Below are 12,810 nucleotides of genomic sequence, written 5' to 3' on the forward strand. Positions count from 1 at the left end.
AAGCGTCTTTGACATTCCACTCATCCCACCACATCTCCGCACCTCGATCACCAGTCCAACAAACCGCGCGCTACCGAAGCGCAAACGGCATATAGATTTCCTTTCTCTTGTACTATACACCAATCAGTCGCATGGAAACGTTTGGCATGGGCGTCTTTTGGGAGGACTCACTGGTAACATACCTGAGCCTGGATCATCTGGTGGAAGGAAGCACATCTGGAGAACGCCACTGGGCCGTCTTGCAAGGCCGGAATGGCAGTTGAATGGGAAAAATACCAACCAGCGTAGTAAAGTTAATGGAATCAGACGGCAGATAAGCCGCCATCCAAGTTCAACACACAATTATGTGCATATCGGTTTTCTGCAAGGAACAATGCTGCGTGGGCGATCTCAGAGGGTTTTCCGAAACGATTCAACGGGATGCGTTGCTGAAGCTCAGTGGCATTCAGGTCTGGCCGTGGTTAGAGCACGCCTTAACAAACAACACTGTGGCATGCGTACCTTTTGTCATGTCTGTTTCCACGTATCCAGGTACAATGGCATTAACCCGCACCTTGTGACTCGCATACTCTGTAGCCAAAGCGCGAGTAAACCCCAAAACACCCGCTTTCGACGCCGCATACGCAACGGCTCCGTAGCCGCCTTGCAATCCCAGCAGCGAACTGACATTGATAATGACAGGATCTTCATCTTCAGCTTGACTCCTACCTCTCAGATACCCATTCCTATTCCAGACGTAAACAAGTCAACAGATCGCACATAAAACAAAGCCTCACATAACAAGAGTAAAACACGTTTGGGTGTACATACCGTATCAAAAACTTGGTCCCCAGCATCATAGAAGTAAGATTCGTCCGAATGATACTTTCCAGGTCCTCTTCGTTCAATCCCGAGAAGAGCTTCGCCTGCGTGACACCCGCACAATTCACAACCACATCGATGCGCGAAGGATGTGTCGAGAACGCCGTGCGCTCTGGCTTGGGTAGATGAGCGATGAAAGGGCGCGAGGGGTGTAGGTGCCAGAAATTGGAACCTAGCGATATGTCGCCTGCGATGTAGCCGTGTTGGTATGATGGTGGTTCTGCAGGGTCATGTGTCTCGGGATTTGAAGGTGTTTCTGGTGATGAGGTGGATGGGAGGGGTGTTAGGCTTGCTATGGCGGCTTTTAGGTCAGGCTCTGAGCGTGAGATTAGGGTGCAGCGGTATGTGTTTTTGGAGAAGAGTTGTGCGATTGCGAGGCCGATGCCTCGGCTGCCGCCTGTGATGAGGACGTGTCGTGGGCGGTGCGCCATGGTGATAGGATGGGCGTACTTTGTGTTTTGGAATGCGGTCAATTCGTCCGTGGGAAGGGAATTGTTTCTGGGGTTTAATCTTCTGTCAAATTGGTCCCTCGTGATGGCTTTGCTTTACAAGAAATTAAGACGGTATAGTCTATTGTAGATGGGTGATGTAAGCCATCCACTCCCCATCTCGACGTTCGCCCACGCGAGAAAACGTGACAGCGCGCGCTGTCCTCCGCAACTTCCCCGCGATATCCACCGTCTCTCACACAACTTCCCACTCGACGCCGCTATATCCAACGATCCCGCGTTCAGACCACACTCAGAAGCTATCAGACTTATATTTCATACCGCGCATCACAATGGCAGACGACAAGCCCACCGAATACGTCACCCTGGTCTCGAACGACGGCTTCGAGTTCAAGATCCTCCGCTCAGCAGCATGCATAGCAGGCACGATCAAGAAAGCACTGGATCCGCTTTGTGAGTCGCTCTCTACTACATGGATGTTACACAGCCCGACTAACGCATCAATAGCCGGCTTTCGGGAAAACGCACAGAACCGCGTCGACTTGCCTACGATCAAGTACGTCTACTCCAACCATGCCTCCCATTCCCTATCGGGCCGCCGTATCTCAGCTAGACGATACATCATGAGAGAAGAGGCTAATGGAGATGCTTAGTGGTGTGGTGCTAGAAAAGGTCTGCGAGTACCTTTACTACAACCAAAAGCACGCGGAAAGCAAAGACGTGTCGGATATGGACATCCCGCCCGAGCTGTGTCTGGAGCTACTGATTGCAGCGGATTATCTTGATGGTATGTCTGCAGATTGTGAAATGAGAGAGAAGGGATTGTGCTAACGTGCCTAGTGTGAGATTATGATTGAATATCCAAGATACGCTTCTACATCCATAAACCCAGCGCCCATGTCAGGCGAAAATGAGAGGAGAAGATTACGGGGCAGGATTCCATATGTCGGCTTGAGAGTCGTGGTGAGAGGATGATCTGAGATGGGCCTGAGAGCAGTCGGGAGGTCTCATGCACAGGACACTACAGGAAGCGGAGAAGTCGAGCACAAGGGCTTTCCAAGTGACCTGCACCCCGGACGCACGGAAGGCAACATCTTGTCTAGCTGTTGATCTGCTTCTTTAATCCTCAACGATGTGCTACCAGGTCTCAAGTAGATGAAAGCATTCGAGTGCTGTCTAGAATCAGGAGATCAGGGCTTTGCAGCCACCTCAAAAAGAAGAACCACTGAACAGATCTGGAGACTTCATTAAGATAAAAACATGCAAAGTGGGTGACCTAACGTCGATGTATGCTCCAGGATCTTGATTTGGTAACAGTCCCATAACGAACGTGCTCTAAGTTGGTATTAAACGTACTAAGCGTGCTAAAAAGAAAACGGCGAACAAGGTGAGTGCTCTAGCTGATAGCGAACAAGAAAAAAGGCGCCCGCCCCTATGGAACAATAAGGAAATCGCATGTTGAATGTTCAGCCGAACCAGCTTTCTCCACTCTTCCAAACTCCTAGGCATACCCATGCCGGCAACGTCATACCATCTCCTACTCTTCTGACGCCCAAATCTTCTCCCTCAGCACCATACGCTCATTCTCCGTTTCCACACCCCCATCAAGCGTCTTCTTCCACGCAAAGTATTCGCCCAACCGTATCTCAGCGTAACTCGCATAGTCGAACTCGATGAGCGAAATCTGCGCTTGGATCAACGCCCAGATGCCCCAATAAAACCCCGGAACGCCACGGAAGCGATCGACCTGCTCAAACAGCATCTCGAGCTCCTCCTCCTTGTAACTTTTATTCTGGTGCGCGTTGAAGCTGCGGAGGTATTCGCGGAGAAAAGCGCGGCGAGTGGTGCGTGTGGGCATAGCGTTGTAATCGCAGTCGAAACCGCCCCATTCGGCGAAGTGGTTTGCAATGTCAAAGGAAGCAGGAGCAGGAGTCGCGTACTCGTAGTCGATAAACGACACGCATGCAGCTGCGGTGTCGGGCGAGTCGGACCCGCTCGACGCACTAGATCGGCGCGAGGCAGAGGCAGAGGACGGCGTAGGCTCGAGAATCACGTTGCCGGAGAGGAGGTCGCAATGGGCGAAGACAAACGGATTCGAGCCGCCTACACCGGGCGTGTCACCCAATAACGCTACTAAGCTTTCGAGTTCCTGCATGAGCTCATCGCGCCGCTCGGCCTGCGCCGTTGTGTCGGTCGGCAGCGCGAGGATCCATTTCTGCATTGTTGTCCACACATTCGGGATGGGCTTGCCTGGCGTGAGGGTCGCCATGGCGGCTAGAGACGCACGCTTGTTGTTGTGAGATGTGAGTTGTGCGGGCGCGGGACATGTGCTGCTAATGCTCGATATAGGTAATGTGGCATGCCATTCTCCCAGCCTCTGTGCTACTCCTCGCCATACGTCTGGCCGTCGCAAATCTTCAGGCGTGCATACGTCGCCTGGAATGTACTTGTATAGGAGACCATTTTCAAACCGCGCGTACAGAGAGGGTGCGAGATTGTGGCGTGCGAGCAGCGAGTGGGAGCGGGTTTCCTCTAGTTTTCTTGTTTAGTCTCGGTCGTGGCGGCGGTGCATGGTCACGTACTCTCGCGGTCTATGAGGACGTCTGTTCCCTTTCCGTATGCTCGCAGCAGGATCGCGTCGTCGTCGACCTCGGTCTTGGACAGGCCGGGCAGGTTGTTCACCGCTTTCAGAAGCTATCCGTCGTCTTAGCCATGCGTGGAGAAAGGGGGCCGTGGCCAGTGCATGGCTGCGAGCATATGCATACCGTGTTCGTGATGCCATCGGTGAACCGCACAAACTCAATTGTGTCCTTGGTTTCCTCCCATTCTGGCCGCAGCGCAAGTATGAGGTTGAGGGCCGACTTCTCCGAGTCCGAGTTGTCGTAGTACTGCGGTATGTTCCGGAGTGAGTCGTACGGTGATTGTGCTTTACTCATAATGATGTTTGAACTATGCCATGGTTAGTCTCATAGTGCAGTGTGGTGTTGGCTGGGCGGTGGGAGAGTCGAGAGGACATGGATGGTGGCTTCGGCGCATGTGAAAGGGTAGATTCTGAACAACCACACCCGCAGTCGGAGGGGGCCATGACGTACCAATTGGGGATAGCAATGGCTGCGCGCAAAAGAAAAAGGAAGATACGTGCGGCTCTGGGCGGTCGGGATGTCTTGTATGGAGGGAGGGTTGGACTGAGCATGTGCCGCGATTCGATCGCCTACCCACGGGGGTCGCGTGGGCCCTTTTCTCAAGGGCTCTTCCCCTGTTCTAGCCCCGCAAAACCACACCGTCTGAGGACCCTGCCCTTGCAAGACTGCTCGCCTCAGCCACACGCCACATGACGTCCCTCGGCCTGTGGCCATCAATGCAATGCACCCAACGCGCGGTCCAACCCAAGCTTGATCCTGTCCCTCGTTGTTACACACGGCGATGCAGCCTGCTCACCACTGCCGTCTGCCTAGGCGGATAGCCGGCTCGGTATGTGCGACTTGTGGTTGTCTATGCACATCGACGTCGCTGCGGGGCTTCGACTCTCGCTATAGGTGCGCTCCATGCCGCCGATTGGGTGTCGGCAAACCACCTGCTTGAAGGAGCATTGCCACAGGTTGATGTACACGCTGGCTCCATGACGTTCAAGTGAAGCCTCCAGTCGCTGCGAACAATCATATAGTACATTGCTAATCTCCTCACTGAGGCCAAGGCCGAAAGAGCCTCACTGAAAACGCCGCGCTTACTGCGCATAGGGTATATCCGTAGTCTAACACCAGAGCTGAAGTTGCACGTAGATCACACCCACCACCCAGAGCCCGAGCCCACCTGTACCGTTGCGCCGAACATATGCAAATTCTCACTGTACTTTCCTGCCAGTGCCTCTGCGGGCCCTCCACTTGTACGACCCAAGGCCAATATCCATGGCGTTACTCTGGAGGTTTGTCAAGCCATCGAACGACTCTTTGCCCAATGTGATGACCTTCACAGTGTTACCAAAGCCGACGACCACGCTACGCTTCCCTAGTCTAGTCATTGGCCCAGGAGCTGTTACGAAGAGTTCGTCTTCATAAGGGACCTCTGTGGTGCCGTCCAGGTCATCCGGAACGAGTGGTCGTGAGCGAAACTCGCCTGTGCTTGAGAGCGTCCAGGCCTCCCATGTGTCAGTGTCGCCAACGAAACCTCTTCGACTGCCCTTGGCAAAGACTCCCCCTAAGGATTTGGTGGCCTTCGGACTGCCTTGGTTTTGAGCTCGCTGCTTGAGCGCAGACGCGAGCGCCACTGGATCCACGCTGTGACTAGATTCATCAGTGCCTGAAGTCGTGGATGATGGCGTAGGCGATTGTAAACATCTCCTGATCCCCACGACACTGAGCGCATCCGTCGCCTCCCACACTCCGACAGGCTCGACGTAATGTACGGCCTCTTTTGCATGGTCGAGCCCACGGCATCCGTGCTTCTCCCTGTCCAGCGCTTTTCCGAGACATATTTGTGACGACGTGTTGTCGTCAAGGGAGAAACTCTGCATGATCATGTGGTCTGTGTCTTGCTCTGTGTATGCGACAGCAAGCGAGTTCACTGTTGGAGCTCCACATTGACATGTCCGTCGCATAGGATACAAGACCCTGAAAGAGTGCGGCTTGACGTGGCCGATCTGGAAAGAGTGTACGAGCGCTCGGCTCGTGAAGTCGAATATTTCAGCCTCCTCGTCGCGGAGTGCAAAGATGAGGCCCAGACTAGGAACAGCCTCTATACATCGAATCTTCGCGGGATTGCTGCCTGGAGGTGGCCCGGGGTCGAGCCCGGCGACTACTTCGGACATCGTATTGCCCTCCTCCATAAGCGGCAGGATGTGCACTTCGCCAGGCTTCGTTACAAACACAACGCTAGTGTCGCCCTTGAGTGAGGTGTACGTTGTGGTACAGACGATCGGACTACTCGATATGCGCCTGGTATAGTGGATGCCTGTGCGTGCTTCGAGCCTAGTCAGGTGTCCGTCTGGAGTGATGATGATAAGGTAGAGCTTTTCGACATCTAAACGTGTTTTGAGATAGGCAAAGGTAAAGAGAACGGGCGCTTGTCCACGAATGTCGATCTTGGGAAACAGAAGGAATCGTGATGCTGGGATATCCCATAAGCCGATCTGACCAGTGTCTGCACAGATCGCAAGGATGTTACCACCATCGTCCATAGCCGTAGCATATATGGGCCAGAGCTTTGGCTTCATCGTTGCTGTCTGCAGCGTTGTGTGCAGATACCCTCCGCGGCCATGTAGCCACAGTGCAGTGCTCCGGTCAAGAGATATGCTTGCAAGATGGCCTCTCGAGCAAGAAGCCAATTGCACAACGTCAAGGTTCTGCGGCGTCGGCAATGTCTTGATAGACAATGTGACTTCGTCATCTTCTGTGTCTTCAGAAGTTTTCGGAAGTCCAGTCCAGAGAAGATAGTTCATAAATAATGTTACAGTCGCGATAAACGTAACGACGAGCAAGGCTACCGGAAACGCATGTGCTTGCGCAAAGCGGCGGACTCCATCGGTGAAAGACAGCGGCGGCTGAGGTCGGTCGCGCCCGTATGCCCCTTTCGCAACCACGAGGATGGGGTCGTAAATACGGGCTATGAAGCTTGAAGCACCCGGCTTGATGAATCCAAATAGTTCCCGGGCAGTATTGTGATCTTGAATCCTAAGCCAATCAGCGGGTGTCCTAGCCTGATTGATCGGTGGTGGGCTCCATGTGCTGTCAGGGGTACGTCTCCGTCTCCTCATTGTGAGATTTCGGCGAAGCGTATCGATGGATAATTGCTTGCCGTCGTTGTCGAAAAAGTGCCAGTTGATAGCAAGGATGATAGAACAGATCGCGACTGTGCCAGCAAAGCGCGTGCTGAGTGGCAGGGTACCTTCTAACAACGCTCCAAGCCAAGACTGCCGCTCCGTTCCTTTCTTGTTGTTGTTTTGATGAAGATCGGCGCGGTCCAGTGAGTCTGAAAGTTCCATTCTTTGCACGTCGACGCTGAGAACAGCAACAAAGAAGGTCAAGTGGAAAACAAGGTCGAATACGAGGGTGACGGCAGCGAAGACGCAAAAGTCGGCTACCCAGGGTGAAACGAGCCGGGAACAAAAGTACAAAAGGGCCAGATTTTGGAAGGCAATGGCAAGAGATAGATGTCCGACTTCACCGAGCGCATTTCCGATCCGCTGGTGAGGGGGCATCTCCGGGGGTGTCTCGAGGACGACATTAATCAAACGAAATCTAGTTGTGTCAGCCAGGTTGGGGCGAAGCAACAGTGTACGCACATATTTCCCAATCCAAAACAAAAGACAACTCCAGGAAACCATGGGCGGGGTATTCGCGCTAAATCAATTCCAAGATAGGTACAAAGTGTGAAACTGGCGATGACGCAGATGGACATCTGCCCGGTGGTTAGCAGTGGGAGTAGTAGCATGTGGTAGTGAGCCTACCTTGGCACATATGGTTACAAGCAGCCCAAACCAACTCTTGACTGCTCGCAGCTGCATCATCCTCCATATAACATAAACTGCGGTCACCAGGTAGGACGCTGCTAAGAACAGGTCATCGTTCAGAGTCATCGGCTTGAACCGAAACTCGTAGAGTCGACTCCGCCCGACCTGGCCGTCGGGCGGGAAGATGGTCCAGTCTGGGTCCAGCTTATCAGCCAGAAGGCGCGACCGTGAGTCCCAAGTATCTCCCAAGCTCGAGTTGGTCTGGTCGAACAGCGTGATAACCAACGCATCCGCGGCGCGAAGTTTGGTGGCCGAGAAGGACTTGCCAGCAAAGACGGTGCTCGGGCGCAGGGTGACATTGAGTGCCGAGCGGATGCGATTATGGGCGTTGATGGTATCGAGGAGATTGTCGTCTTTCTCCAGCGCGCTCAGCGAGCAGTCCCAGTACATCAACGGCGAGTGCCAGCCCCACTTCTCTCCGGCGGGTGCGACGAGGCAGCCCGGGGCATCGCGCTGGAGCATGTGCTGGTCGTCGTACGCAGCGCTCTCTCGCGTGTCAAAACCGCCGTTGATGAGCACTTCCTGGACATGCATCGCTTCGCGCAGCACCGGCAGGGCAATTGCATTCATGTAGTCGCCGTGGACCCAGACCTGGCGCACGACGACATCGGCGGGGCGCTCGCCCTCGACCTCGGTGGTCGATGTCCAGACATGCTTGGGGAGATTGCGGAGGGCAGCGGCGGCGGAGCTGTCGGCCTGGAAGACGGCCTGGTAGCAGAGCAGGACGGAGACGGTGATGGTCAGGACAATGGAGAGCAGCCAATGCCGGGCCGTGGCCGTGCCGTGGGCCTGGAACGCGCGGCGGATGGGGTGCGAGGTGTCGAGCCGTGGTGGTTCAGTGGTACTAGAGCAGCGTTTAGAGGCGGACGCGTGGGATGGGGCAGCAGCGACTCACCCACGCAGCGGATAGAGAAGATACCAGATCATGGCATGCCCGGGCGGCCGAGGGTTTGCGACGCACTCTCCGTCGAATGCGATGTGTACGGGTGTGGGGCTTGCTGAGCATCTGTCGGAGCAGGCGCGAGGGACGGCCGGCGAGGGCGCGTTGACTTTTGTGGGTTGGGATCTAAAGGCACCACGTCGGCGGGCGAGGGCGATGGCGCAGCGTCACTTTGACTTTGCGGCAACTCCCCAGGGCGGTCTTGGTCTCGACGAGCATGATTGATTATTCGTGGCGTTGGCGGCGCCGGCGACGTCGACAGAGCTGCCAAGCGCAGGCCATGTCTCATCCCATCCACCGCACCTTGGTGTTACACCCTCAGCGCAGCGCGCCAATGGGCTGCCTGCCCTGCAACCGACTGGCGCACTCGCTCCGCATGCGACGACTCGTCCTACACACACGTCCTGTTCACGTCGCCGATGCGCCGCTGCTTCGCGTTCGCACCTCGAAGCGGGACGCGACCTCAGTAGCTCGCAAAGCGGGGAATGATTGGCGTGTGGCTTCGTCTATTCAGGAGCTGTCACGGCACCGCTGACAGCATCCTAGTGCCCATCCTACATAGGTTCGCGGCGGCATCCCACATGCAGGGGCCCCGTCCCACGCTGGTGCTGCCAACTGCCTGCCTCAGGTCGCGCGTCTGCTATCCGTCCACGCACCCTGGGTATCAAATAAATCTACACTACATCCAGCTTGTACTATGCGCGGCCTGTACTACTTCGATCGTAACATCCCAACATTGCTGCCCATGCTGCCCGTGCTGCCCAATATCCCCAATCTCGGTCCCATTCACAGCGGAGCCGCGTATCGCTGACCATCGGCGGCCTCAACACGGCCAAGCCGGCCTGTAAAGTTATACTATCACATTCACGTGCCGTCCATCTTCTCATTGTCGTCATCGTCATCATCGTCCATCTCCTCGTCGGCGTCTTCCCAGTCCTCATCTTCCTCGCCGGTAGAGGGACCGAGTACGTCGTTGAGCTCCTTCAATATCTCATCAGCGTGCTCCTTCAGCCGCTCGTCCTCCCACTCCAGCATGTTGTAGAGCTTGAGGCAGTTCTCCAGCCAATCGCGACTGGCACGCAGTAGTGATGTTGCAACCTTCTCCTCTCCTTCGGTCTTTTGCTTTCCCGCGAGCAAGTGCAGGCACCAACCGCCCAGATACCAAGCATCGACACTGCCGTCGTTCTCGCCCACTAACCGCTCCAATACTTCGATAGCCTCGTCTTCCATCTCAGCTTCCATGAGCAGGCGAGAAAGACTGATACGAGTCGAATAGTCTGGGACCTTGGGATTGTCTGGGTCGAGATCTTTCCATAGATCCATACTCCGTGTCAGTGCGGATTTGGCTTCGTCGGGCTTGAGTTGCGAGATGCGTATCGATGCGAGTGTTTGTAGTGGTTCTGGATTTTCGGGTGCGAAAAGTAGTGCTTCGGTGACGGCAGCGTTGCATCGCGCCTCGGCGTCTTCTTCCCAAGACAGATCCGTCATGTAGACTTCAGCAATACCACAGAGCGAGTTCGCTATCTTTTGCCTCTTCTCCTCGAGCAGCTCCTCGACTTCGTCCTTCTTCACCCGTTTGCCTTCCAGCTCACTAATCTCCCTTTTCAGCACTTCAATGCCCTTCTCGAACCACCGCACACTCTCCGCGCCTCCCTCCTCGTTTAATTGTGCTAGCCATAGGAACTTCTCAGCGCCATCGTTCGCGCCTTCTGGGTCGATTACAATTGCTGCTTGGAAGGCTTCGCGCGCAGAGTCTGGGTCGCCCAGTTCGACGTTGATCTCGCCGAGAAGGTTCAGTGCAGGTAGTGCTGCAGCGGAGGGTTTCGATGTGCCGGGCTGGAGTAGGTTGAGGGCTCTTCGTGCGGCGACCAGCGCTTCTTCGGGTTGTGACGTTTGTAAGAAGGTAGCGGCTTGAATCAAAAGTTCTTCCGGTGACGCCTTCGGTTTCTTCGATTCTTTTACTGCACCGCTCTTTGCGCTCTTCTTCGCCTTGCGATCGGTAGGTTTCGTTTTCGCCATGATGTGAGATTTGTGTCGTGTTGTGGATGTATGATGTAGCGGTCCAAGATACCCAAAAATTTCTAGAGATCGGCGGTCGGACGGAGCTAACGTGGGGAAGGCGCGCCCCGCCAGAGCAGCCTCAGCGTCACTTGCAGATGCCATCACTGTACTGATTTCCATACTACTTCACACCATGGGTATCGAAGACCAGAAAGAAGAGCGCGAGGTGCTCGAGTCTATCTTTCCCGACGAGATCACAGGTGGCGCTTTCCTGCGCAACATCTTCTTACTATATACTGACACTCCGCAGATGTTTCCGAGACAGAGTTCCGAATCGCAATCACGCTCGACGATGGCCGCCACGAAGACGTTGAAACAGAAGAAGAGCAACGTATGCGCTTGCATTATCTCTACAGACAGACTTAAACTCATGTCCACCAGCTGTCATCATCCTCAATGTCTCCTACCCGCCCAACTACCCCGACGAAGCCCCCCGACTCGACGTAACACAACCGCCCAACGCGCCACGACACCAATACCTCGACATACAAGAAGACAAGCAACGCCTGCTAGACTCGCTCACGGAGACGATAGAAGAAAACCTCGGCATGGCCATGGTCTTCACCCTCGTAACCGTCCTCAAAGACAGCGCCGAGCTGCTCATAACGGAGCGCCAAAACGCGAAGCAAGCCCTCGTCGACATCGCCAAGGCCAAAGCCGAGGAGGAAGAGAACAAGAAGTTCCAGGGTGAGGCGGTCACACGAGAGACGTTCCTCGCATGGCGAGACAGGTTTAGGAAGGAGATGGAGGATGAGAAGAGGCGGAAGGAAGAGGAGAAGGAGCTGGAGGATAAGAAGAAGAGGATTGTCAAGGAAGAGAAGAAGTTGACGGGTAAGGAGCTGTGGCAGCGGGGCTTGGTCGGCAAGGTGGATGATGATGAGGACGATGACGATGGTGTAGACGGAGTGGATGTAGGGAAGTTGAAGATTGACGCGGCTTCATAGTGACTACAGTGCATTGGCATGGCATTTCAGGTCGAACATATACCCATCTTGCAAAGCGCAGATAGAACAAACCATAAGACAGTATATTGTGCTCATGGTTCCGGCTTGATGACGCGTAAAGGATGCCTTTTCCTTCCCCTCACAACAGTCTGTCCCTCCTTGAGCGCAAGCTCAGTCTCCATATCCACTATCTTCTGCATCTTCTTCGTCATCACTATATCCTTCCTGATGTCCGCCTGGTGTGCTTCCTGATTCTCCCTCAATGAATCACGAACCGCAGTTTGCCATTTCACAGTATCTTCGCGCTCCTTCGATTGCGCGGTTATGAGTACGTCCCACACGTCCTCCTGCTGACATATGGGCAGCCACCAGTTTTCCAGAAGGACCCTCGTGTCGAAGAGCTCGTTCTTGCGCCGTAGTCGCTGTTGGATAACGCGACTTAGTGCTGGGGGTTGCGGCTTCGTGAGGCGCAAGAAGGGTACGCCGTTTGCGGAGGCGAGGATAGGGACGCGGCGGGGTCCAGAGGTTTTTGCGTAGGGTCGCACGTTGAGGACGGCTCTCTCGGGTGGAAGGCACGCAAGCCGTTCTTTGGGAGGGTCTGGCAGCGTCGTCTTTTCGTATCGTCTTATGGGAGGTGCGCGTGTTAGACCGCAGGGTAATTGAGAGATCAGTTGCGTCAAAGTGCTTGCGCTGGCTGTATTGCCAGTAGCGGAGGCATCGAGATGGTCGAGTGTCTATACATTGTCAATTGATATATACAAAGCTGCAGTAACATAGACCTACCTCATAACCAGCTTTGAAGCTGATGCCCAATTGGTAAGGGCTCTGTATCTTTCTGTTCCGCCGGAACTTGTTGCGAATGGCGTTGAACAAAGAGACTTGGTCGTCATCTGAGAGCGGAGCGGAGGAACATCGCGACAGCAAGGCTCGATAAAGAGCGATTGCTAGAAACGATGTTAGAGTTTATTGGTAGTTACCAAAAGGCTCAGTGTCTAACCTGCTACGCGGTGTTGTGTCGACCGTTTAGGCTGGAGGAATCGGGGCATGCAT

General features: G+C 54.6%; 7 protein-coding genes across 7 annotated transcripts; 2 read left to right on the forward strand and 5 right to left on the reverse strand.

Moving 5' to 3' along the window:
- Positions 1-445: 445 nt before the first annotated feature.
- On the reverse strand, positions 446-1,292 carry J4E87_005215 (uncharacterized protein; the record flags this gene model as incomplete). The annotated part of the gene is made up of 2 exons (XM_049376831.1): positions 446-725; positions 811-1,292. The coding sequence occupies 2 exons, from the start codon at positions 1,290-1,292 to the stop codon at positions 446-448; spliced, it is 762 nt and encodes a 253-aa protein (XP_049233687.1).
- Positions 1,293-1,642: 350 nt separating this feature from the next.
- J4E87_005216 (uncharacterized protein) lies at positions 1,643-1,963 on the forward strand (the record flags this gene model as incomplete). The annotated part of the gene is made up of 2 exons (XM_049376832.1): positions 1,643-1,763; positions 1,818-1,963. The coding sequence occupies 2 exons, from the start codon at positions 1,643-1,645 to the stop codon at positions 1,961-1,963; spliced, it is 267 nt and encodes an 88-aa protein (XP_049233688.1).
- Positions 1,964-2,847: 884 nt separating this feature from the next.
- Positions 2,848-4,503, reverse strand: J4E87_005217 (uncharacterized protein; the record flags this gene model as incomplete). The annotated part of the gene is made up of 4 exons (XM_049376833.1): positions 2,848-3,842; positions 3,893-4,004; positions 4,076-4,259; positions 4,403-4,503. 4 exons carry the CDS (start codon positions 4,501-4,503, stop codon positions 2,848-2,850), a joined length of 1,392 nt encoding a protein of 463 aa, XP_049233689.1.
- Positions 4,504-5,151: 648 nt separating this feature from the next.
- On the reverse strand, positions 5,152-8,742 carry J4E87_005218 (uncharacterized protein; the record flags this gene model as incomplete). Its single annotated transcript, XM_049376834.1, has 4 exons — positions 5,152-7,543; positions 7,588-7,703; positions 7,753-8,659; positions 8,711-8,742. 4 exons carry the CDS (start codon positions 8,740-8,742, stop codon positions 5,152-5,154), a joined length of 3,447 nt encoding a protein of 1,148 aa, XP_049233690.1.
- Positions 8,743-9,619: 877 nt separating this feature from the next.
- J4E87_005219 (uncharacterized protein) lies at positions 9,620-10,774 on the reverse strand (the record flags this gene model as incomplete). The annotated part of the gene is made up of 1 exon (XM_049376835.1): positions 9,620-10,774. The coding sequence occupies one exon, from the start codon at positions 10,772-10,774 to the stop codon at positions 9,620-9,622; it is 1,155 nt and encodes a 384-aa protein (XP_049233691.1).
- A 175-nt stretch (positions 10,775-10,949) lies between these two features.
- J4E87_005220 (uncharacterized protein) lies at positions 10,950-11,760 on the forward strand (the record flags this gene model as incomplete). The annotated part of the gene is made up of 3 exons (XM_049376836.1): positions 10,950-11,016; positions 11,067-11,147; positions 11,198-11,760. 3 exons carry the CDS (start codon positions 10,950-10,952, stop codon positions 11,758-11,760), a joined length of 711 nt encoding a protein of 236 aa, XP_049233692.1.
- A 92-nt stretch (positions 11,761-11,852) lies between these two features.
- On the reverse strand, positions 11,853-12,806 carry J4E87_005221 (uncharacterized protein; the record flags this gene model as incomplete). The annotated part of the gene is made up of 3 exons (XM_049376837.1): positions 11,853-12,494; positions 12,544-12,704; positions 12,758-12,806. The coding sequence occupies 3 exons, from the start codon at positions 12,804-12,806 to the stop codon at positions 11,853-11,855; spliced, it is 852 nt and encodes a 283-aa protein (XP_049233693.1).
- Between the last annotated feature and the right edge of the window lie 4 nt (positions 12,807-12,810).

This window comes from Alternaria ethzedia, assembly GCF_023757985.1.
Source record: "Alternaria ethzedia strain BMP 0044 chromosome Unknown scaffold_10, whole genome shotgun sequence".
NCBI classification, from domain to species: domain Eukaryota; kingdom Fungi; phylum Ascomycota; class Dothideomycetes; order Pleosporales; family Pleosporaceae; genus Alternaria; species Alternaria ethzedia.